This window comes from Nelumbo lutea, chromosome 4 (genome assembly GCF_056320005.1).
Source record: "Nelumbo lutea isolate HS-2025 chromosome 4, American lotus-T2T, whole genome shotgun sequence".
In the NCBI taxonomy this organism is placed as follows: domain Eukaryota; kingdom Viridiplantae; phylum Streptophyta; class Magnoliopsida; order Proteales; family Nelumbonaceae; genus Nelumbo; species Nelumbo lutea.
The window spans coordinates 45,664,923-45,688,022 of NC_142687.1; the positions used below are offsets into that span (position 1 = coordinate 45,664,923).

The 23,100-nt window shown below is 39.4% G+C and overlaps 1 protein-coding gene across 3 annotated transcripts in view; it reads right to left on the reverse strand.

Moving 5' to 3' along the window:
* The window catches only part of FSD3 (Fe superoxide dismutase 3), a 96,203-nt gene that overhangs the window by 11,510 nt on the left and 61,593 nt on the right, over positions 1–23,100 (reverse strand). For all 3 annotated transcript variants that reach the window (XM_088983213.1, XM_088983215.1, XM_088983214.1), the window contains exons 5-7: positions 2,298–2,371; positions 2,177–2,203; positions 1,998–2,021 (exon numbers count right to left, since the gene is read on the reverse strand). In XM_088983213.1, coding sequence (XP_088839339.1) covers positions 1,998–2,021; positions 2,177–2,203; positions 2,298–2,371 — 125 coding nt within the window. The remainder of the gene's footprint in view (positions 1–1,997; positions 2,022–2,176; positions 2,204–2,297; positions 2,372–23,100) is intronic.

Below are 23,100 nucleotides of genomic sequence, written 5' to 3' on the forward strand. Positions count from 1 at the left end.
GTGGCACTGGTGGTCTTCTTCCTTCAACCAAAGGTGTGCTAGATGAGAGTTGGTGATGGGCCTTGACCTGCACGGGCCAAGCTATTCTCGAAAAGAGGCTCTTCTAACTATGCATGACTTGGCCAGATATTTCCTATGATGTTAGTGTAGTGAGTCAGTACATGCACACTCCCCATACATCACATATGGCTGCAGTTGATAGGATTGTTGCTTAATGCTTACCTAAAGGGGAGTTCAGGTAAGGGGATTCTATACATGGAGCGTGATCATTTGAAGGTGGAGGTTTAATTTGATATAGACTGGACTGGGTCGTTGTACCTTCATTGGAGGAAATATGATGGCTTGGAAGAACAAGAAACAAAATGTGGTGGCAAGGTCTAATGCTAACTTGCTGAGGTAGACTATCATACTATGGCACATGGTTTATTTGAGGCTTGATGTTTGAGATCTTTATTGGGGGAGTTGGGTATAACCATTCAGATGTCTTTATTACTATATTGTGACAATAAGGCAGAAATTAATATTGCGCATAATCCTGTACAACATCGTTGAACCAAGAACATTGAGGTGGACCGGGCACGTCATATGGGAGAAGGTAGCACTTTCTTATGTTTGCATTCCTTTTGTGAAGACAGATCAGCAGTGGACAGATATATTCAAAAAGAGAGTCCCCAAGGTAGCCCTACAGTTGATGCTTAGCAAGCTGGGCATGATTCACATATATGCTCAGCTCAACTTGAGGGGGAGGGTAGAAAGGAATGAATTATATTATGTTTACGTTTGCTAGTGGGTTAATGGACTGATTACATGATGTTTTGTATTTTTTTTTTCTACTTAATTCTTATGGACTTATTATTGTGAGCTAAACCTATTTTTATTTTATTGTAGTGTCACTTGCTACCTTAACCAAATAGATTTCTTCAATCTGAAAATATTTTGTAATTGACAACTATGTTAATTCATAGCCTGTTCAGGCTCCACATATCATTACATTTTAGGGCACGAAAGTTCAGTAAAAAATGGATATACTCCTGGTTTTTGATAAATGTTGGGAAAATGAGATTGTTTTAGGCCTTCCTGAAAATGACCTAATTCCTAATTTTAGGAGACAACAGAATCACCACTGTTGACTGAATTTCTAAAAACTAAAATGAAAAGATCCAATTTCCTTTAGGATCCAAATGGCTTGTTAATAGTTGAGTGGCTTTTGCAAGAGGAGAAAGTGGAGAGAGGAAAATAAATGGATCGAAGTTTTGGGAAGATAATCTGGATGCGAGGCCAAGACAAGTATCAGTAAGGGTGAGCATTAATAGCCCGACCCAGTCCAGCCAAGAAATTCCCAAGCTGGGCTAGGCCAAATACTTTAGTCCTGGTCTGCACATATATGTATATATATTATACTATAAATAAATAATATGATACCTATAATACACATAATATATAATATTTTACATTATAAAATGTATCATTAATTTTATGCATATATTATATGTCATATAATATGAAATATCATGTATATTTAATATCTTATGTTTGAAGTCATGGGCCTGGAACCCGGCCCATCCCGGAAAATATTTTTAAAATGTTGAAGTTCAAATCCATTAACTAGGCTCAAGGGGCTGATCAGAATTCAGAAGAGACTGGCTTTTCTCTCTGTTGCAAAGGTCGCATGTTTAGAACCCACCATTTAGGGTCTAACATGATTTTCTGGATGAGAAATTTACAAAGTTGAAAGATCATAGTTATCCACTCATCTGTAGACCCTGGACAATTTGCAGCAACTTTCCAAAGGCATGAAATAATAAAATATTGGAAAGACTCCAAATAGTTAGTTTAGAAACCATTAGATGTATGGATATTTTCAACATAGGCAAGGAAGACTACTTTTACGCTCCTTCAACTCTGATCTCATTATATGTCGTTATTAGTTTTCCATGAATCAATTATAGATAGTTATCCAAGAATGGTAGGGATTAGTAGCAAACAGTTCTACATACCTTGTAATCTAGATAATAAGCATGCTGCAAGAGGGCAAAGAGAGGAATCATTAGCAATCTTTGAATTTCCAATCCCAAATAGATATGGCAAGACGATTGTTTAATTGGTTGGACTGAACAAAAATTGGTAATGATGAGAAAGGGGGAAAAAGAAAAAAAATGAAAGATCCTTAATTTACCTCCCACATATCCAAACTTATGATTGGCTGCATAGAAAGAGAGAGAGAGAGAGAACATTTATCAAACTTTAAGAGGAAAAATTAGGCATGAGATCAAACAGAAAATCTGAGATTGACATACAATATCACCCCAGACAAGTGGAGTAACGGCATTTGATGTTTTAACCAGCTCAAGCCTTTTTTCTTTAGTCTTCACTGAAGAGACCAGAACACAAAAAACAGATGCAAATTCAGAACCTCAGATCAAGAGAGTGGAACACAAGCAAGTTCATCAAAAAAGTACATATAGTGTATAACTGTAAAATTCAGAAAAACAAAAAGATTATTTACTTAATTAGAGTCTGGGGGGCTAATTTTCCCACCTTGGAGGGTCTTTTTAGCAGAAAAACAAAAGAAAACAAAGACTAAACCTAAATGTTAGTCTTGAATGTAAGAGACTTTTTTTCTTCTTTCAATCTTATGAGCCTTTTCTCTTTTCTATCAGACGAAGGAGGAAGTCAGGTCTTGCAGACTCAAAGAGGGGCTGATTCAGATTGAGATCTCTTCTACAAACAATCTAGATAAGTTATTTTTTCTTTAAATCACTGAGTTTTGCTTTCTCTTGCATTGTAGAATTAGTTTTAAACAAAAAAAATAGGATTTTTCACCGGATGTCCATTTTCTGGGCACTTTCCGATAAGGAAAATGATTCTAATCAGAACCCCATGCCATTAGGATCCCAACAAATCCAATCTTGTAGCATTTGGATTTGCAGATTGTGAATTATGTTAAATTTTGGATTGTAACAGGGTGGACGTCAGCCAACTTTAGGTTGCCGGAAAGTGGCCGTCCAACGATGTCTATGGCCAGATTTTGATTTCAAACTAGTTCTTGGTGAGCTCTTTGAAACGGTAGGTAGAACTCCTAATTTGGGCTTATGGATGAAAAGTTATGATCTTGGGAAGTTGACATTCTAAACATCCTGAACCTGGGAAATTCAGAAAGAATGATGATTAGCTATTTTTAGACCATCCAAAAGGGGGTGCAAGATGGTAATTGAAATTTGTGTCTAATTGATAGTATGCCACGATGTCATCTTAATGGTAGGTTATATTTACAAAAACGAATAACCAAATTGAAAGTTACGAGTTTGAGAAGTTGGGTACTTGCTCATGATAAATTTGGGTATTCTGGATTGTTGACAGTCAAATTTGGGTGCCGGAAAACAACTGTTTTGTAATATTTTTTGTTCAAATTCAGTTCTATTTTATAATTGCTCATGGGGAGTCTATATTTGAAAGATAAATTCATAAACTTTTTTATTAGAAAATGAGCCATAAATGTTGGAAACTAGACTCGGGAGCATGTAAGCTGAAAATCAGAAATTAGAGAAACTTAGAAGCCTAAAGCGATAAATCGGTTTAGATTAAGTGGGATTTGTACAATGAGCTAGAGGCATATGCATCATCACAGCATAAACAGTTCAGAATTTGTTGTAATAATTATTTATTTATTTATTTATCTATTTATTATTTATATAGGCTTTCACAACACATCTTGACTTGGTATATATATTTGGTACTTGGAATTTAGTTTACCAGGTAAGCAACCTTCCATCTCCTTGGTTAGTTTTGAAAATGTTAATTGAACAAACATTTTTAGACAATTGTAGTTTAGAATTATACTGATTATGAAACTATAGGTTACAAGAAAACATTTTTAGACAATTGTAGTTTGGAATTATACTGACTACACTATTAGCTATTTGAAATGATTTATTTGATACCCCATCTTTCTTGAAATACTTCATTGAATTTTTTTGAATATTTGGTATCCAAGTCGGATATGTTTGACTATTATTGGTAAATGTGCTATCGAGACTCATTTGTGGATTGTTGTATTTGTCTGCATTTTGAGATTAAGTGACTACACTATGGACCCCGCCATTATGAATACGGTGACATCATAGACTATTCTGTTCTAGGCCCTTACCACAGGGCATATATGTGGTTCTAGACCTTACCACTAAGGTTAGAGTAGTCATAGTGTCATAGTCTACATTCTAAATCTATTACACATTCTACATTATGTGTTTCAAACCATTTTGTTCTAGTATATAAGTTTTGTTTTGTAACTATTTGAGTTGTTATTTCCTTTAATAGAATGAATTTGTTGTAATCATTATTATATAATGATTTCTAACACTGTTGATCTGACTAAAGGGATGCATAGTTGTCAAGGCGACACCTAGGCGACAAGGTGCCCTTGGAGGCTCGCCTCGCCTAGTCACCAAGCCGTTTTGTGCACTGGGTTATAAAATACTTTTATATTTTTATTTTTTTGACATTATAATTATAAAATAGACATTAATAAACTAGAAAGTTCATTTTATATGTTTATATACTAATTTCTTTTTATTATTTTCTTATTTTGTTAGGGTTTAATCAACGCAAACATTGCTAACTGCTGTATTGAACCCATGGTTCAAAGTATCGATACACCTTTGTGTATTGGTAGAGGTGTATTGGTACTTATAACGATACTCCCCCTATTTTTTTATTTCTTTTGTTTTCAATTTCATTTTTAAATATATATATTATTAAAAAAAAGGGTCCCCGAAAACACCTGTAAACAGGTGTATTGGAACCCCAAAGATACAATACAATACACCCGATATGGGGCGTATTGTATCGAAATTTTGGTCCTTGATTGAACCATCAATTTTCAAAACCTAAACCAATAAGCAAGGGAAGAACTTAAATTTGTGTCTAATCAACACCTTTTCTTCTTCTTCCACCTTTTTTTTTCTTCTTTCCTATAACAAATGTAGGGGTTCAACCCCCATATTTTTTTGAATTTTCTTTCCTTTGTTCTTTTTCTTCTCATAAAATGTTGATTTTCTAGACTAAAACATGAAATTTATACTTTTCTTATGAAAATTATGAATAATTATTAAGGAAATATGGTTATGGAACCTAGGGAACTACCCCTAGGATATACGGTTTTACTTAAAAAAAAATCCATCACCTAGGCAACTAGGTGACAAGGTGCCCCCCCTGTTGCCCAGCCTCGCCTTGGCACCTTGACAACTATAATGGGATGGATTGTGAAATACTGAGTAGTGTCTCATCCATTTCCTTTCCACATTTTCAGACACTAAGGATTAGTTTTTTTGCATATTTGCTTGGGTGTGGGAAGAGTAGAGAGTTTGTTCCTGAAGAAAACTGAAGAGAGGAGAGCTGAGAGTTCGGTAATGACGGTTTGAGAAGAGAGTTTCAAACTTACCCTCTCTCAGCACCCTAACATTATTTTATTTAGATATATTTGAATAATTATAAGGACGCCCTTAGTTGGGCAAGAATTTACAAAGCACTTAATATTGATAGGAAGGGCCCAGAATAAGGCCCATTACAAAAAAGAAACATAAAAAACAAGAAAGAATAAACAACATATGGGCCATTCGGCCCATCTTCTCTAGACTCCCGCTCAAGCTGAGCATAGATGTCAATCATGCCAAACTTGCTAGTATCATGATGAAGTTTTTGCCTTGGGAATGCCTTTGGTGAGAAAATCTGCCAACTGTCCTTCAGATGTGATGAAAGGAAAACACACTTCACCCGAAGAGACCCTTTCCCTAATGAAGTGTCGATCAACTTTAATATGCTTGGTTCTATCATATTGCACTGGGTTGTGAGCAATGTTGATGGCAGCCAGATTATCTTAGTATAACATCATTGGCTTGTCATATTCAACTCCAAGTTCTTCCATCAAAGATTTGAGCCATAATAATTCAAAAACTCCATGTGCCATGGCCCTGTATTCTACTTCAGCAGAAGACCGAGCAACAACCGATTGTTTCTTGCTTCTCCAAGAAACAACATTATCAGCTACCAAACTGCAATACCCAGAAGTAGATCTTTTGTCATCAATGTTCCCGGCCTAACCAGCATCGGTGTAGGCTTCAAGTTTCATATAACCATGCTTTGAAAACAGAATACCAATTTCTGGGGAGCCCTTCAAATAACATAGGATTCTCTCTACAGCTGCCATATGAGTGTCTCGGGGAGCATGCATGAATTGGCTAATGCAACTGACTGCAAAAGCAATATCTGGCCGAGTCATGCATAGGTACAAAAGTTTCCCAAAAAGTCTCTGAAAGATTCCTTTGTCTTCTAACAATGTCCCTTCTGAGGCTGAGAGTTTAGGTCTCATATCAATAGGAGTAGCAACTGGTCTAGCACCCATCTTTCCAGTTTCAGAGAGCAAGTCAAAAACATACTTCCTTTGGGAGATAAGAATCCCATCCTTGAATTGAGCCACTTCTATGCAAAGAAAGTAACTCAATTCCCCCAAATCTTTAATCTCAAACTCTGTATGGAGAAAAGATTTTAGATCATGAATTCCTGAAACATCATTACCAGTCACTGCATTATCATCTACATACACAATGAGGTATACTGCCAGAGGTCCACTCCTCTTCACAAAAAGAGTGATCAGACCGTGTCTGCACATAACCAAAGTTAACAAGTGCTGTTCTAAATCTCTCAAACCATGCTCTAGGGGACTGTTTTAGTCCATAAAGAGATTTCTTTAGCCTGCATACCTTCCCTTTCATATCAGTTCCATACATCCCTAGAGGAAGAGACATGTAAACCTCCTCATGTAATTCAACATTCAGAAATGCATTCTTCACATCCAATTGATAAAGGGGCCAGTCAAAGTGAGCAGCTAAAGATAGAAGAACCCTCACAGATGTCATCTTGGCAACAGATGCAAAAGTCTCTAAATAATCAATCCCATATGTCTGTGTATAGCCTTTTGCAACCAGCCTGGCCTTGTACCTTTCAATGGTGCCATCAGCTCTGTATTTGATAGTAAAGACCCACTTGCAACCAACAGGATCCTTCCCTTCAGGAAAATCCACCACTTCCCATGTGTCATTCTTGTGTAGGGCATCGATTTCAGATTTCATAGCATCCCTCCATTCTGGAATCTTAAGAGCTTTTGACACAGACATGGGAATAGGATGAGAAGCAACAGAAGAGAGATAGGCAAAGTATGAAGGTGAAAGCAAACTGTAAGAAAGGTGCTTGGAAATGCAGTGTGCAGTGCACTTCCGTTTTCCTTTTCTAACAGCAATGGGAATATCAAGGTCAGGGAAGGATGAATCCAAAGGTGTTGAAACAGTACCTGTTGTCCCTTCTGTGACTGGAAGTGTATGAGGCTCATGTGTTGTAGGAGAAACAACCTGCACATTTCTGGATCTTTGCCTTTGATACACCTTGGGATTGAGGATAGGATGAGGAGGTAGAGTACTGGGACAAGGAGAATGGAACGACTGATCCACCCTTGATGCATTTGAAGGAGAGGCAGACACATCAAGAGACTCAACAGGGACAGGAAGAGGAAGAGCAAACACCTGTGACAAATCCTCCCCCTATGGACAATGTCCTTCTGGAGAGGAACCATAAAAGGGGGAAAGCTCATCAAAGGTGATATCCATTGAGACATACCGATTGCCAGACTTTGGATCAAAACAACAATAACCTTTCTGTGTGGGGGAATAACCAAGGAAGATACACTTTTGAGTTTTGGGTTCAAATTTATGCTTTTGGACATTTGGAACATGAACATAACATGTGCAACCAAAGACACGAATAGGAACAGGAAAAAGGTCATTGTCTAGATGAAAAAGAGTGAAGGGAGACTTAAACCCCAAAACCCTTGATGGCATACGGTTTATAAAGTAGGTAGCAATAAGTACAACATCACCCCAAAACTTGGTAGGAACACGTGAGGCAAATAAGATGTTTTTTGCAACTTCAACAATATGCCTATTTTTCCTCTCAGCAACCCCATTCTGTTCTGGGTCCTAGCACATGAGCTTTGGTGAATAACCCCCATGTCAGAAAGATAGCAGGATAGGCTTTTCTCAAAGTATTCTTTTGCATTGTTCGATCTGAAGATTTTAATCCTTGTATCAAATTGGGTTAGAACAAATTCATGGAATTGTTTTACAAGTCTTGGAACTTCATCACGGGATTTCATCAAGAATATCCAAGTGAACCGAGAAAAATCATTAATAAACAGGATAAAATATTTGTAGCCACCCATGGAGGGTAAGTGGTAAGGTCCCCACACATCAGAATGCACAATATTAGAAGGAACAAAAGATCTTTTATTGCTCAAAGGATAACTGTTTCTACAATGCTTTGACAATTCACAAGACTCACAATGAAGACTGGACAGACTAATTCCCTTAAACAGTTCAAGGAATAGATGACTCAAGGCAGAAAAAGACAGATGACCAAAACGACAATGACACAACATAATCCGACTAACAGACTCTGAAGAGACAGATCTGAGAGCAACATTCCCAAGATGATTAGTGCATTTTCTCGGAGTATCAAGCAGGTATATTCCATTCGCCTCATGGCCCCTCTCAATCACCTTTTGAGACTCCAAATCCTGAAAAACACAGTAGGAAGGAAAAGATGTTACACAACAGTTTAGTGACTTGGTTAAACTGCTCATAGACAACAGATTTGTATTTAGTTTAGGTACATGGAGGGCAGAAGGTAGGAACAAGGAATCCGTAGCCTTGATGTTCCCTTACTAGAGATAGGGGCAAGTGAACCATCAGCTAAAGTGATTCTATCACGTCTAGGAAGTAAGTCATATGAAACAAACAAGGTAGACAAATTGGTCATATGGTCAGAAGCACCTGAGTCAATAATCCAAGGAATCTTGAGATTACCTGAAATGGTAGCATGATTGGCAGAAGCCCTTATACCTGAATGAGCAAATGCTGAAGCAATAGAATTTCCTGAAGGGTTAGAAGGAAAGGTCACATCACTCAGTTGACTATCATCTTCCCAAACTTTTCATATTCTGCTCTCATGGTTGCCAACTGTGCAAAAGCAAACATCTCTTCACTATCTGGCCCGACAGCTACATTTGCACTTCCTGATCTTTTACTATCATGTTTTTTTTTGAAATCGAATGAGAACAAGATTATGATGTAATTTCCAGCACTTGTCTTTAGTGTGCTTCGGCTTCTTGCAGTACTCACATATAACTTCTTTCTTTCCTGTGCCACCAGAAGTTCCAACATTCCCTTTAGGTTTAATCCCCATGTTGGCAAAGTGATCATTAATATCAGCCCCTTGAACCTGAACAACCCTTCTGCTCTCTTCACTATTTACAACCAATTTTGTTTTGTGATATCATATTCTGGGTTTAGTCCAGTTAAGAACTCAAATACCCTATTCTTTTCAACCAATTTTTTGTAGGTTTCTGCATCATTGGTGGTGTCCCAAGTTACGGCTTCTATTAGGTCAATCTCTTGCCATAGGGACTTCAGGGTTGAGAAATATAAATCAAGAGGTTTCTCCCCTTGCCTTAAATTCTTTACATCACTTCTCAATTTATATGCCCGGGCCACATTGAGTTTTTGGGAATAAGTTTCTGCAATACTGTCCCAAATTTCTTTTGTTGAATTCATCCATAGGTAGTGTTGACTGATTTGTGGCTGCATTAAGTTCACAAGCCACCCAATTACAGTGTAATTTTCTTGCATCCACTTCTGGGGGAACCTCTTACTCCCAGAAATGAACCCCCACTTTCCTCTACTACATACATGAATCTTTACTGATTGTGACCATGCTAGATAATTAGTTCCATCTAGTTTAACTATGGTCACAGTCAATAAGGAATCACTTGGAGAAGTGGTTCAGTGGCCAGGAAGAATCAGAGAAAAGAAAAAGGGGGAGGGGAACAACTCGGTTCTGTTTTGAAGCTCAAAACTGTAAGTTGTGCTCAGATTTCTTGGTTTAGTTTTCTTCTGGTTGTTCTGTATTGCTTTCGAATGTTTTTGGACTGTTGCAGTGTCCGAAAATTCTGGTTGTTTTGTACTATCTTCGGCTGCCATTGAATCTGGTTTAACCCATAAATTTCTGGGCTGTTTTTTACTCCTTGGATTGTTAAAACTGCCGAAACATCCTTGTAACAAGGTTGTGGATTGTTTCTTATACTTGGCTGTTTTTGGGGGGCTGTACGAACTGTTCTTGAGGCCTGTTTTTTCTTTTTGACAGTGGGGTTGTCTCTATTGCCCACACTGTGTTTGTGAAAAGGGTTATTTCAGCAAAATGGGCAATATAGACAACCCCACTGTCAAAAAGAAAAAACAGGCCTCAAGAACAGTTCGTACAGCCCCCCAAAAACAGCCAAGTATAAGAAACAATCCACAGTCTTGTTACAAGGATGTTTCGGCAGTTTTAACAGTCCAAGAAGGAGTAAAAAACAACCAGAGTTTTCAGACACTTCAACAGTCCAAACACATTCAAAAGCAATACAGAACAACCTGAAGAAAACTGAACCCAGAAATCTGAGCACAACTTACAGTTTCGAGCTTCAAACCAAAACCAAGTTGTTCCCCTCCCCCTTTTTCTTTTCTCTAATTCTTCCTGGCCACCGAACCACTTCTCCAAGAGATTCGAGTCTTGGGCACTTCCAATGACCTCGAAGAACCAGTCAGCACGAGTTAAGCTTCCAGCCCTAGGATATTGAAGTTCAGGTATGCTCTGATACCATGAAGAAAATTGAAGAGAGGAGAGCTGAGAGTTCGGCAATGAGGGTCTGAGAAGAGAGTTTCGAACTTATCCTCTCTCAGCACCCTAACACTATTTTATTTAGATATATTTGAATAATTACAAGGAGGCCCTTAGTTGGGCAAGAATTTACAAAGAACTTAATATTGACAGGATGGGCCCATAATAAGGCCCATTACAGAAAAGAAACATAAAAAACAAGAAAGAATAAACAACCTATGGGCCATTCGGCTCATCTTCTCTACAGTTCCATTAGCGCATTGGTCTTGAAATTAAGATTAAACCTCATTAGTTAATTGTTTATATATATTGTGTTTTAAAGGAAGCATTTTTTTAAGATAATTATTGGCTGAATAGGAATTATAATCCCATTCGTTAACATGAGGTTTTTCTTGGTCTATTTGATGTAAGGGCTATTTCAATAGATTTGCATAACTTTATTTTGAGGAATTTAAGATAATTTTGCAAATCTCCAATTTTGATTTTAAGCAGGATAGCCTTGCATGTTCTTTGAAAAGAACATGTGGCATTGTTGTGTCTTGACTTAGGTTCGAGGCATGACAAATAAGTGGTATTAGAGCCATGTTTTATCTTTAGGGAATTCTTTAGGTTTGTGGTGAGTTGGGTAAGGGTTAGATTAACTTGGGGCATTTGATGATCAATTGTGTTTCTTTATTGCTTAGTTAATTTTTAGATCATAAATCTAATGTACTTGTTATAGTGAATTAGAAAATATTTAACATAATTTAGGTAATTGACACATGATTTCAACGTTACTATTTGATTCAATAGGTCAATATGCCTCTCCGCTCAAAGAAGATTGTCCCTTGAATCCTCATACCGTGAGTGGTCAGAGTCATCAATCTAGGTTCCCATCGACAAGAGGAAATTAACGGTTTTGTTGGTGATGCTGGGGATATTAATGGAGATTAGATACCTCTGCCTAATTTTCTACCCTAACCTTGTCTTGAGAATACTTCTGGAATATATGAAATATTACAATAAATGGTTGGACTCGCCCAACAACAGAATACTACAAATAACAACATCTCTGCATTGTTGAACCAGCAGCTACTACAATTGCAAAACTATCAACAACAACTAGAACAAAACTTGATGGCACGGTGGAAGCAACGCAATGGGTTTTTGGAATTTAAGATGATCGGTATGCCACCTTTCGAAGGTACCATTGACCCTATTAAGGCAAAGAAGTGGATCCAAGAGATGGAGAAAGCTCTTAAGGTGTTTAAGTGCCCAAAGGAGGACAAGGTGGTAGGTGCCAAAAGCATTATTCTGAAGCGAGTTGTTGTTGGATCAATGGGACTTGTTTCGGTTGTGGCCAACAGGGCCACAAGATGGTTGACTAACCTACAAGAAAGAGAAGTCTGGCATTCAAACATCTCAGAGCACTCACAAAACTACAGATAGCAGAACTGTAGCTGTTAATGAGAAGAAAGGAGTTCAGAAACCTAGAAGTTAAGCTAGGGTGTATGCTCTTACTCAACAAGATGCACAGGCCTCTAATGTAATTGTGTTAGGTATGCTCTCTGTGTAATCTGATTATGCCTATGTGTTTTTGATCCTGATGTCACTTATTCCTTTCTATCTGCCAGTTTTTGCGAAGAAACATGATTGGATATCTGTCCCATGTGAGATTGAGTTATCTGTTAAAACTCCATTAGGGGGTGTTTTGACTGATAATCATATATGCAAGTCTTGTATAGTTAAGGTTGATGATAGGGAATCGTTAGCTGATTTAACGATGCTAGAGTTATGGGATTTTGATGTAATCTTTGGCATGGATTGGCTAGTAACAGTTGAAAAACAGTCCTAGAAGTAGGGACTGTGTTGGAAACAAAGAAAACTAGCAAAAGAGGATTAGAGAAGAAGAGAGAGCTGCGGCAAGAAAGGTTAGAGGATGAGGAGTTCAAACTTAACCTCCCTCTAACTCTCTAATAAACTTTTATTAAGTTAATCTTTTAGTAATTACAAGAGAGGTCCTTAGTTGGACAAGAAATTACAAAAGATGAACATAAAAGGAGTATGGGCCCAGTATAAGGCCCATTACAGAGAAGAACATACAGATAATATACAGTAACAGCCTATGGGCCATTCGGCCCATCTTCTCTACACTCCCCCTCAAGCTGAGCATAGATGTCAATCATGCCCAGCTTGCTAGTGTCATGATGAAGTCTTGCCTTGGAGATGCCTTTGGTGAGAAAGTCCGCCAATTGTCCTTCAGAGGTAACGAATGGAAGGCACACTTCTCCAGAGGAGACTCTTTCTCGAATAAAATGTCTATCAACTTCAATATGTTTGGTTCGATCATGTTGTACCGGGTTGTGAGCAATGTTGATGGCAGCCTGATTATCACAGTACAACATCATGGGTCTGTCATGATCAATCCCAAGTTCTTCCATTAAGGACCTTAGCCACAACAATTCCGAGACCCCATGTGCCATGGCCCTATACTCAGATTCTGCAGAAGATCTGGCCACAACAGATTGTTTCTTACTCCTCCAAGAGACAACATTACCAGCCACCAGATTGCAATATCCTGAAGTAGATCTTCTGTCATCCATATTTCCAGCCCAGTCAGCATCAGTATAGGCTTCAAGTTTCAAGTGGTCATGCTTGGTAAAGAGGATTCCTTTCCCTGGAGAGCCTTTTAGATAGCACAAAATTTGTTCTGCTGCTGCCATATGAGTATCTCTAGGAGCATGCATGAATTGGCTAATGCAACTGACAGCATACGCAATATCTGGTCTAGTCATGCACAGGTACAGAAGCTTCCCAAGAAGTCTCTGAAAAACCCCTTTGTCTTCCAACAGAATTCCATTTATAGCTGAAAGTTTGTGACTCATATCAATGGGAGTTGCAGCTGGTCTTGCACCCAGTTTTCCAGTTTCAGATAATAAATCAAGAACATATTTCCTGTGGGAAATAAGGATCCCATCCTTGGATCTGGCAACTTCTATGCCAAGGAAGTATCTCAACTCCCCCAGATCCTTAATCTCAAATTCTGTACGGAGGAAAGACTTAAGAGCCAGAATGCCTGAGGCATCATCACCAGTCACTATAATGTCATCAACATAAACAATGAGATACACTGCCAAAGATCTACTTTTCTTCACAAACAGAGTATGATCCGACTGTGTCTGAACATAGCCGAATTTAACAAATGCAGCTCTAAATCTCTCAAACCAGGCTCTAGGAGATTGTTTAAGACCATAAAGAGATTTCTTCAATTTGCATACCTTTCCTTGCATATCTTTCCCATACATCCCTTGGGGAAGACACATGTAGACTTCCTCATGTAAGTCACCATTCAGAAATGCATTCTTTACATCCAACTGATAGAGAGGCCAATCAAAGTGAGCTGCCAGAGATAAAAGAACCCTCACAGATGTCATCTTGGCAATAGGGGCAAAAGTCTCCAGGTAATCAATCCCATATGTTTGTGTATAGCCTTTAGCAACAAGCCTAGCCTTGTACCTCTCAATAGTTCCATCAGCCCTGTATTTAATGGTGAAAACCCACTTGCACCCAACTGGATCCTTCCCTTCAGGCAAATCCACCACCTCCCAAGTACCATTTGCATGTAGAGCATCCATTTCGGTTTCCATGGCATCTCTCCATTTTGGAATCCCAAGAGCTTCTGAGACAGACCTAGGAATGGGGTTAGAAACAACAGAAGAGAGATAGGCAAAGTATGAAGGAGAAAGCAGGTCATAAGAAAAGGTGTTTGGAAATGCAGTGTGCAGTACATTTCCGCTTCCCTTTCCTAACAGCAATGGGGACATCAAAGTCTGGAAAAGATGATTCCAAAGGAGTTGAAGCAGTACCTGTTATCTCATCTGTGATTGGGAATGTATGAGCTTCATCTGTTGTAAAGGAAACCATTTGCTCATTCCTGGATCTCTGCCTTTGATACACTTTGGGATTATGGATAGGACGAGGAGGTAAAGAAATAGGGTCCCTGGGACAAGAGGTATGAAGTGATTGATCATCCTTTGACTCATTTGGTGAGGATACAGGTTTGCCAAGAGACTCAACTGGGACAGGAAGAGGAAGTGCATTAACTTGTGACAGACTCTCCCCCTGTGGACAATGTCCATCCTGAGAGGAACCATAAAAAGGAGAAATTTCATTAAAGGTAACATCCATAGAGACATGTCGGGTGCCAGTCTTTGGATCAAAACAGCAATAACCCTTTTGTGTGGGGGAGTAACCAAGGAAGATACATTTGTGGGCTTTCGGTTCAAACTTGTGTCTTTGCACACTTGGAATGTGAACATAGCAGGTACAACCAAACACACAAAGAGGAATTGGGAAAAGATCATTGTCTGGATGAAGAAGACTGAAGGGGGATTTAAACCCTAGTACCCTGGATGGCATACGGTTTATGAGATAGGTAGCAGTAAGTACAACATCACCCCAAAATCTTGTGGGAACATGTGAGGCAAACAAAAGGCTCCTTGCAACTTCAACAATATGTCTATTTTTCCTCTAAGCAACTCCATTTTGTTCAGGGGTTCTAACACAGGAGCTTTGATGAATAACCCCCATGTCTGAAAGATACAAGGATAAACTCTTCTCAAAATACTCTTTTGCATTGTCAGATCTGAAAATCTTAATTCTGGTATCAAATTGAGTTAGAACAAGCTCATGAAATTGCCTCACAAGTCTTGGGACTCCATCCCGAGATTTCATTAAGTATATCCAGGTGAATCTAGACAAGTCATCAATAAACAAGATAAAATATCTGTAATCCCCCATAGAGGATAAATGGTATGGTCCCCACACATCAGAGTGCACAATATGAAAAAGAAAAGAGGATCTTTTATTGCTCACAGGGTAATTTTTCCTACAATGCTTTGACAACTGACAGGACTCACAATTCAGACTGGACACACTGACTCCCTTAAACAGTTTTGAAAACAAATGGCTTAAAGCTGAAAAAGGTAAATGACCCAACCGACAATGACTGAACATAATTTGACTAACAGACTCTAAAAAAGTAGAACCAAAAGCAACATTCTTGGGATGATCAATGCATTGGCCAGGGGTGTCGAGCAAGTATATTCCATTCGCTTCATGGCCACTCCCAATCACCTTCTAAGACTTCAGGTCCTGAAACACAGTGAGAAGGGAAAAAGGTTACACAACAATTCAATGATTTGGTCAGGCTACTTACAGATAACAATTCAGTATTTAATTTAGGCACATGAAGAGTGGAAGATAAGAGTAAGGAGTCTGTAGCCTTGACAGTTCCCTTGCCGGAAACAGGGGCAAGAGAACCATCAGCTAAGGTGATTTTGTCACGGTCAGGAAGTAAATCATATGAAACAAATAAAGTGGAAAGGTTGGTCATGTGATCAGAAGCACCTGAGTCTGATCCAAGGGGTTTTGTGTTTACCTGAGGTGGACGCATGGTTAGCGGAAGCCCTTGTACCTGAGTGAGCAAATGCAATGGTGGCTGAACTTCCAGAAGGGATGGATGATGAAGATGCACCTTCAAGCTGACTGATCATCTTTCCAAACTTCTCATATTCAGCTTTCATGGCTGCCAACTGTGCACTGGTAGATTCAACCTTTGTATCTGTCCCTGTGGCTGCATGTGCACTTCCTGTCTTTCTACTATCATTCTTCTTCTGTAATCTGATAGGTACAAGATTGGGATGCAATTTCCAGCACTTGTCCTTTGAATGTTTCGACTTCTTACAATATTCACACACCACTTCCTTCCTGCCTGTGCCACTGTGAGCTTCTGTAACCCCTTTCGGTTTAATTCCCATATTTGCAAAATGATCATTAATACCAACTCCTTGAACCTGCACTTGCCTTCTACTTTCTTCACTACTGACCAGAGTATATGCTTGTGACAATGAAACATCTTCCTTGGACAAGATGTTTTGCTTTGTAATATCATATTCAGAATTCAGCCCTGTCAAAAACTCAAACACCCTATTTCGTTCAACAAATTTCCTGTATGTTTCAACATCCTTAGGGGTATCCCAAGTCACAACCTCTATCAAATCAATCCCTTGCCATATAGATTTTAAGATTGAAAAGTATGCTGCAAGTGACTTCTCCCCCTGTCTTAGATTCTTCACATCACTTCTCAGTTTGTAAGTTCTACCAACATTCAACTTCTGGGAATAAGTCTCTGCAACACTATCCCAGATCTCTTTAGCCGAATTCATCCACAGATAATGTTGACTGATCTGTGGCTGCATTGAGTTCACAAGCCACCCAATCACAGTGTAGTTTTCTTGTACCCATCTCTCATAAGATGGATCATCCTCTGAAGGAGCTTTCTTGCTCCCAGAAATAAAACCCCATTTTCCTTTGCTACAAATATGGATTTGCACTGATTGTGACCAAGCTAAGTAATTGGTCCCATCAAGTTTGACTGTAGTTACAGCCAGCATAGAATCTGTTGGGGTTCCCAAAATCTGCCCATATTCAATAGTATTCTTGTTTTCAAAGTTTGAGAAATCCATCATGCAAGGTTCGGTGGTAGTATAGGGCATTTTGTTGAACACTCAGTGTGCAATACTTAACAGCCCACTGTCTACTGTTTCAGCCTTCAAAGTATAGGGCATTGTTTACTGTTTCAGCCTTCAAGAAGGGGCTGGAATGAATATGAGACTAGTATCACTTAGTTTTAAAACAATCTCAGCAACTTCCCAACCCAATAATCAGCCGAATAGGACCTCCAAAGCAACCTAGAAATTTCTGAGTAGGAGCAATCCAGCAACAGTGGCCGAATGAAGTAGTCTCAGTAGTAGTGATTCCAGAGGTATTTCAGCTACTTGACAGTCCAAAAAAGAAATAAATAACAACCCAGAAATGTTTGGATTAAATCAGACTAGAGGATAGCCGAATAGCTGTACTGTTTCCAAGGAAACTTCAGACTTTTTAACAGTCCAGAACAGTGAAAAATTAACCCAGAAACAACTGAGCAAAGACTTACAGCAAGAGAGTCTCTGATTTGAACAATAAACCAGGCCGAACGCTTGTCCTCTATGGATGACTTCGAAAACCCTTTTCTCTGATTTTAAATCAGGCAAAGCAACTTGTTCTCTGATTCTTCCTGATCACCGAACCCTTTTCCAAGTGTGTAGAAGCTTGGGAACCCTCCAATGACCTCCAAGAATCAGGCGGATGACTGTAAACTCTCAGCCCTAGAACCTCCTCATGTAGTTGGCTGAACTAGAACCACATGAGGGACACGCCAAGCAGTAACCTGACTCTGATACCAAGTTGAAAAACAGTCCTAGAAGTAGGGACTGTGTTTGAAACAAAGAAAACTAGCAAAAGAGAATTAGAAAAGAAAAGAGAGTTGCGGCAAGAAAGGTTAGAGGATGAGGAGTTCAAACTTAACCTCCCTCTAACTCTCTAATACACTTTTATTAAGTTAATCTTTTAGTAATTACAAGAGAGGTCCTTAGTTGGACAAGAAATTACAAAAGAAGAACATAAAAGGAGTATGGGCCCAGAATAAGGCCCACTATAGAGAAGAACATAAAGATAATATACAGTAACAGCCTATGGGCCATTCGACCCATCTTCTCTACAATAACTAATTTGCCTCCTCCATGGAGTGTCACGAAAAGAGAGTGATATTTCAAATCCCTAGTAAACCTGAATTTTGCTTCATAGGTAGTGGGGCAAATGTTCCTCCTCGAGTCATCTCCACCCTATAGGCTAAATAGTTATTGAGAAGAGGTTGTAAGGCATACTTGGACATAGTGAAAGACACTAGCCAGTGAGAACGAAACTTTAAGGATATTCGTATTCCAATTGTGCAAAAATTTCCAGGCGTGCTTCTAGAGGACTTACCAAGGCTGCCTGCAGATAGGGAGATTGGAATCTCCATTGAATTAATGACGGGCACGGGATCTATGTTAGGAACTGCCTAACACAAGGTTCTATTAAGGAACCACCTCAGGTTGTATTTATTCATGAAGTTGTTACATTCTTTTACAATCTTGGGAGTCAGTTGCCAGTTCCTGTTACATTCAGTTATGCCACCCTATCATTAGTTGGACCAGAGAGCTGACGTGGAGTTCTTTTGTAGGTCTTGAGTTTGGACTGGCTATTTCCATATAGCGGCCTGGGTTCAGTGCAGCTTGCCCTAACAATACCCCCCTATCAAGACAAACCTTGGCCTCAAGGTCAAGATAGGGAAATTGGTGGTGGAGTTGGATATAAGGCTCCCATGTTGCATCTTCCTTGGGTAGTTGAGACCACACTACTAGAGCTTCCGATTCAACATGGTGTCCTTTCTTTACCCAACGAAAATCAATAATGGATTGTGGCTCTGTGACTAAAGCCATGTCTTCAATAAACTTGGGTAGAGTGGGCTGACTTACTACATCTGGCTTGAGACCTTTCTTCAGAATTGAAATGTGGAATACATGATGAATTTTAGAGTGTTTTGGTAGCTCCAAGCGGTAGGCAAGCTTGCCTATCCTTTCGATGATCTTGAAAGGTCCAAAGTAGCGTGGAGACAACTTGTCCTAGCGTTGTTGCCTTATTGATAGTGAACGGTAGGGAAGCAACTTCAAGTATACAAAGTCACCTACTTGATATTCCACCTCCCAGTGGTGTCTGTCATATGTGTTTTTCATCCATTGTAGTGCTTGGTTCAAGTTGTGTTTGAACTCTCGTAGATAGCATCCTGTTGGGTCAATGCTTCCTCCAATGAAGCAACTGGAGAGGAACCCTTTTCGTAAGGCAGTAAGCCAGGTGGTTCTCGACCATATAAGGCACGGAAAGGTGTCATTCTCGCAACCACATGATAGGTGGTACTATACTACCACTCAGCCCAGTGGAGCCATTGGGTCCAACGTTTGGGTGTGGAACTGTGGACCCTGAAAAACAACGCAAGTATGTCTCCAACCATCTGTTGACTACCTCTGTTTGTCCATCTGACTAAGGATGATAGCTAGTTGATTTCCTTAGTTGAACACCCTGTACACGAAATAGTTCTCTCCAAAATGTACTAAGGAACACGGGATCCCTATCCAATAGAATAGATTTGGGAAATCCATGGAGGCGGGCTATTTCTTGTACAAAGACATCAGCCACAGTTGTTGTGGTGAACAGATGTGCTAATGCCAGAAAATGACTGTACTTGGTGAGACGGTCTACCACCACCAAAATCACCGATTTTCTTGGTGAAAGCGAAAGCCCAATAATGAAATCCACCAATATGTTTTCCCAAATTTGGGTAGGAACCGGAAGGGGTTGGAGTAGGCCTGCCGGAGATTGGGCCTCGTATTTGCATTGTTGACAAATCTAACTGTTAGCAATGTACTCCGGATAGTCCTAGTAGACAAATCCACTGTAATCAGTCCAATTCTTGATGCAGATTTCCTGGCGAAGAGAAGAAGAAAAGAAAGGAAGAAAGAAGAGAGAAAGGAAATATGAGAGAAAAGAGTGATAGGCTATATCTGCCGCCCCACTCACCTATTTATAATAACATTAAAAAGATAATAATTAAATTAAAGTCCCTACTGCTTAGACATAGGCAAATGACAAATAACTAATAAACTAACTTTACTAACGACAGCCTAATAACAAATATAAAAAGACTAACTAACAGCAGCAGTGGGGACCACAATAAATAAAATAACAGCAGAAGTTATTGCTTTGCATCTCTACACTCCCCCTCAAGATGGGAATAGATGTTTATCATTCCCAAGTTGCATAAATTTGTTTCCAATTTAGCTTTTGTAACTGCCTTGGTGAAGCATCAAGGGTTTTATTGGGAGGCAACTCTCTCTTTGATAAAGTGTCGATCCACCTCAATATGCTTAGTTCTGTCATGCTGTACTGGATTGTGGGCAATGTTAATAGCAACCTGATTATCACAGTATAGCATCAAGGGTTTCTCATAAGCAATTCCCAGTTCCTCAAACAAGGATTTCAACCATAATACCTCAACCACACCATGTGCCATAGATCTGCATTCTACTTCAACACTAGAACGTGCTACAACATTTTGTTTCTTACTCCTTCAAGAGACAAGGTTGCCCCCTACAAAGGCACAATACCCAGAAGTAGACCTCCTGTCATCGATACACCCTGCCCAATCAGCATCCGTGTATACTTCTATCTTCATGTGACCATTATTTTTGAAGAGTATGCCTCTGCCTGGACATCTCTTCAGGTAAGCAAGGATCCTCTCAACTACAAGAAGGTGAGTGGTTGTGGGAGAATGCATGTACTGGCTAACTACACTGGCTGCATAAAAAATGTCTGGTTGGGTGAGGCACATATAAAGCAGTTTCCCTACCAACCTCTAAAACATAACCTTATCTTCAAGAGGCTTTCCACCTTCAATTCTAATCTTGTGGTTCTGTTCAATTGGTGTGTCAACTGGTTTAACCCCTAGCTTTCCAGTTTCCTCTAGAAGATCAAAAACATACTTCCTTTGAGAGACAAAAATTCCCTGTTTGGATTGACCTACTTCAATACCCAAGAAATGACGTAGTTCTCCCAAGTCTTTGACTTCAAATTCTTTGTGAAGTAGTTGTTTAACCCCTAGTTCTCCCTGTCACCACAATATCATCCACATAAACAACAGGTAGAGTCAAGGAAAAGTTTGTCTTCTTAATGACAAGAGTGTGATCTGATTGGGCTTAGGCATAGCCGAATTTTCCAAGAGCTAGTCTAAATATGTCAAACCATGCTCTTGGTGATTGTTCCAGTCCATATAAGGCTTTATTCAATCGGCAGATCCTCTTCCCTGCTTCTATACTGTAGAATCCAGGAGGCAATTCCATGTATACCTCCTCTTGTAGATCACCACTGAGGAAGGCATTTTTAACATCCATTTGGAACAATGGACAATAACACTCTGATAGTGTTCATCTTAGCTACCGATGCAAAGGTGTCCAAGTAGTCTATGCCATAAGTCTATGTAAACCCTTTTGCAACTAATCTGGCCTTATACCTCTCAATAGAGCCATCAACATTATATTTTACTGTAAACACCCATCTACACCCGACCCGTTTCTTCCCTTTCGGCTGATCAACCAATTCCCATGTATTATTTTTGAGAAGAGCATCCATTTCTACCTTCATGGCAATCCTTTCATTTAGTATTGACATGGCTTTTTGCACTGTCCTAGAAATGGGAGTGGCAGAGATAGATGCTAAAAAGGACTTATAGGATAGAGACAAATGATCATAAGTCAGATGCTGAGAAATACAATGTATTGTAGATGAAGTGCAACGTCGTTTCCCTTTCCGGATAGCAATTGGAAGATCAAGATCATCCAAAGGAGGTGAAGGCTCAATGGTAGGAGGCATATCATCTGAAGTAGGACGTGAGGGAGATGTGGTACCTGGATCTGGAGTTGCAGAGGAAATTGGAGTTCGCTTGGACTATTGAAGACCAAAATCAACCTGTCTCCACTGCCTATGAAACACTCTCAACTCCCTATACTTTTGACAACCCTCCTCATTACACTCCCCTTCAGTGATTGGGACAGGTAAAGGAATTTTTGATGTAGGTAAACCCATCTCACTACTCTCCCCCTGAGAAGAAACTCTATGATAGTAGAGAACATCCTCAAAGAAGGTCACATCCATAGAAACAAACCGTTTCCCAGGCGTAGGTTCATAGCAGCAATATCCTTTTGATTTTGTGCATACCCAAGAAATATGCATTTGGAAGGGTCAAACTTAGAACAATGAAGTCCAAGAATCTGAACAAAACAAGTACATCCAATGGTTTTAAGGGGAATAGTGAACAATTCTTTATCAGGATATAAGAGGTTGAATGAATGGCATCCCGACAAGGAACCCTGTCGATGAGGTACACGACTGTATGGATGGCATCCCCCCCAGAAGCGTATAGGAACATAAGAGTTTAGCATAATGCTTCTACTACCTCCAATATATGCCTATTCTTTCTCTCAGCAACCCCATTTTGTTGAGGTGTGCGAGGACAAGTGCTCTGATGAACAACCCCATGGTCAAGGAAATATGAGGTCAAGGGTTTTGCAAAATACTCTTTAGCATTATCTGATATGAAAACCTTGATTTTGACTCTGAACTGGGTTAGGACCATTTGATGGAAGTTCCGAGTCAGAGTAGGGGTCTCACCTCTAGAGTGCATAAGATAAATCCATGAAAAACAGGTGTAGTCATCAACAAACAGTAGAAAGTATCGGTACCCCCCCATAGCAGTGACATGATATAGTCCCCAAACATTGGTATGCGCAATTTCAAAACGAATAGTTGCTCAAAGAATAGGTTGTTCTATAATGCTTTGCGAGTTCACAACTTTTACATTTTAAACTAAACATTTGGACT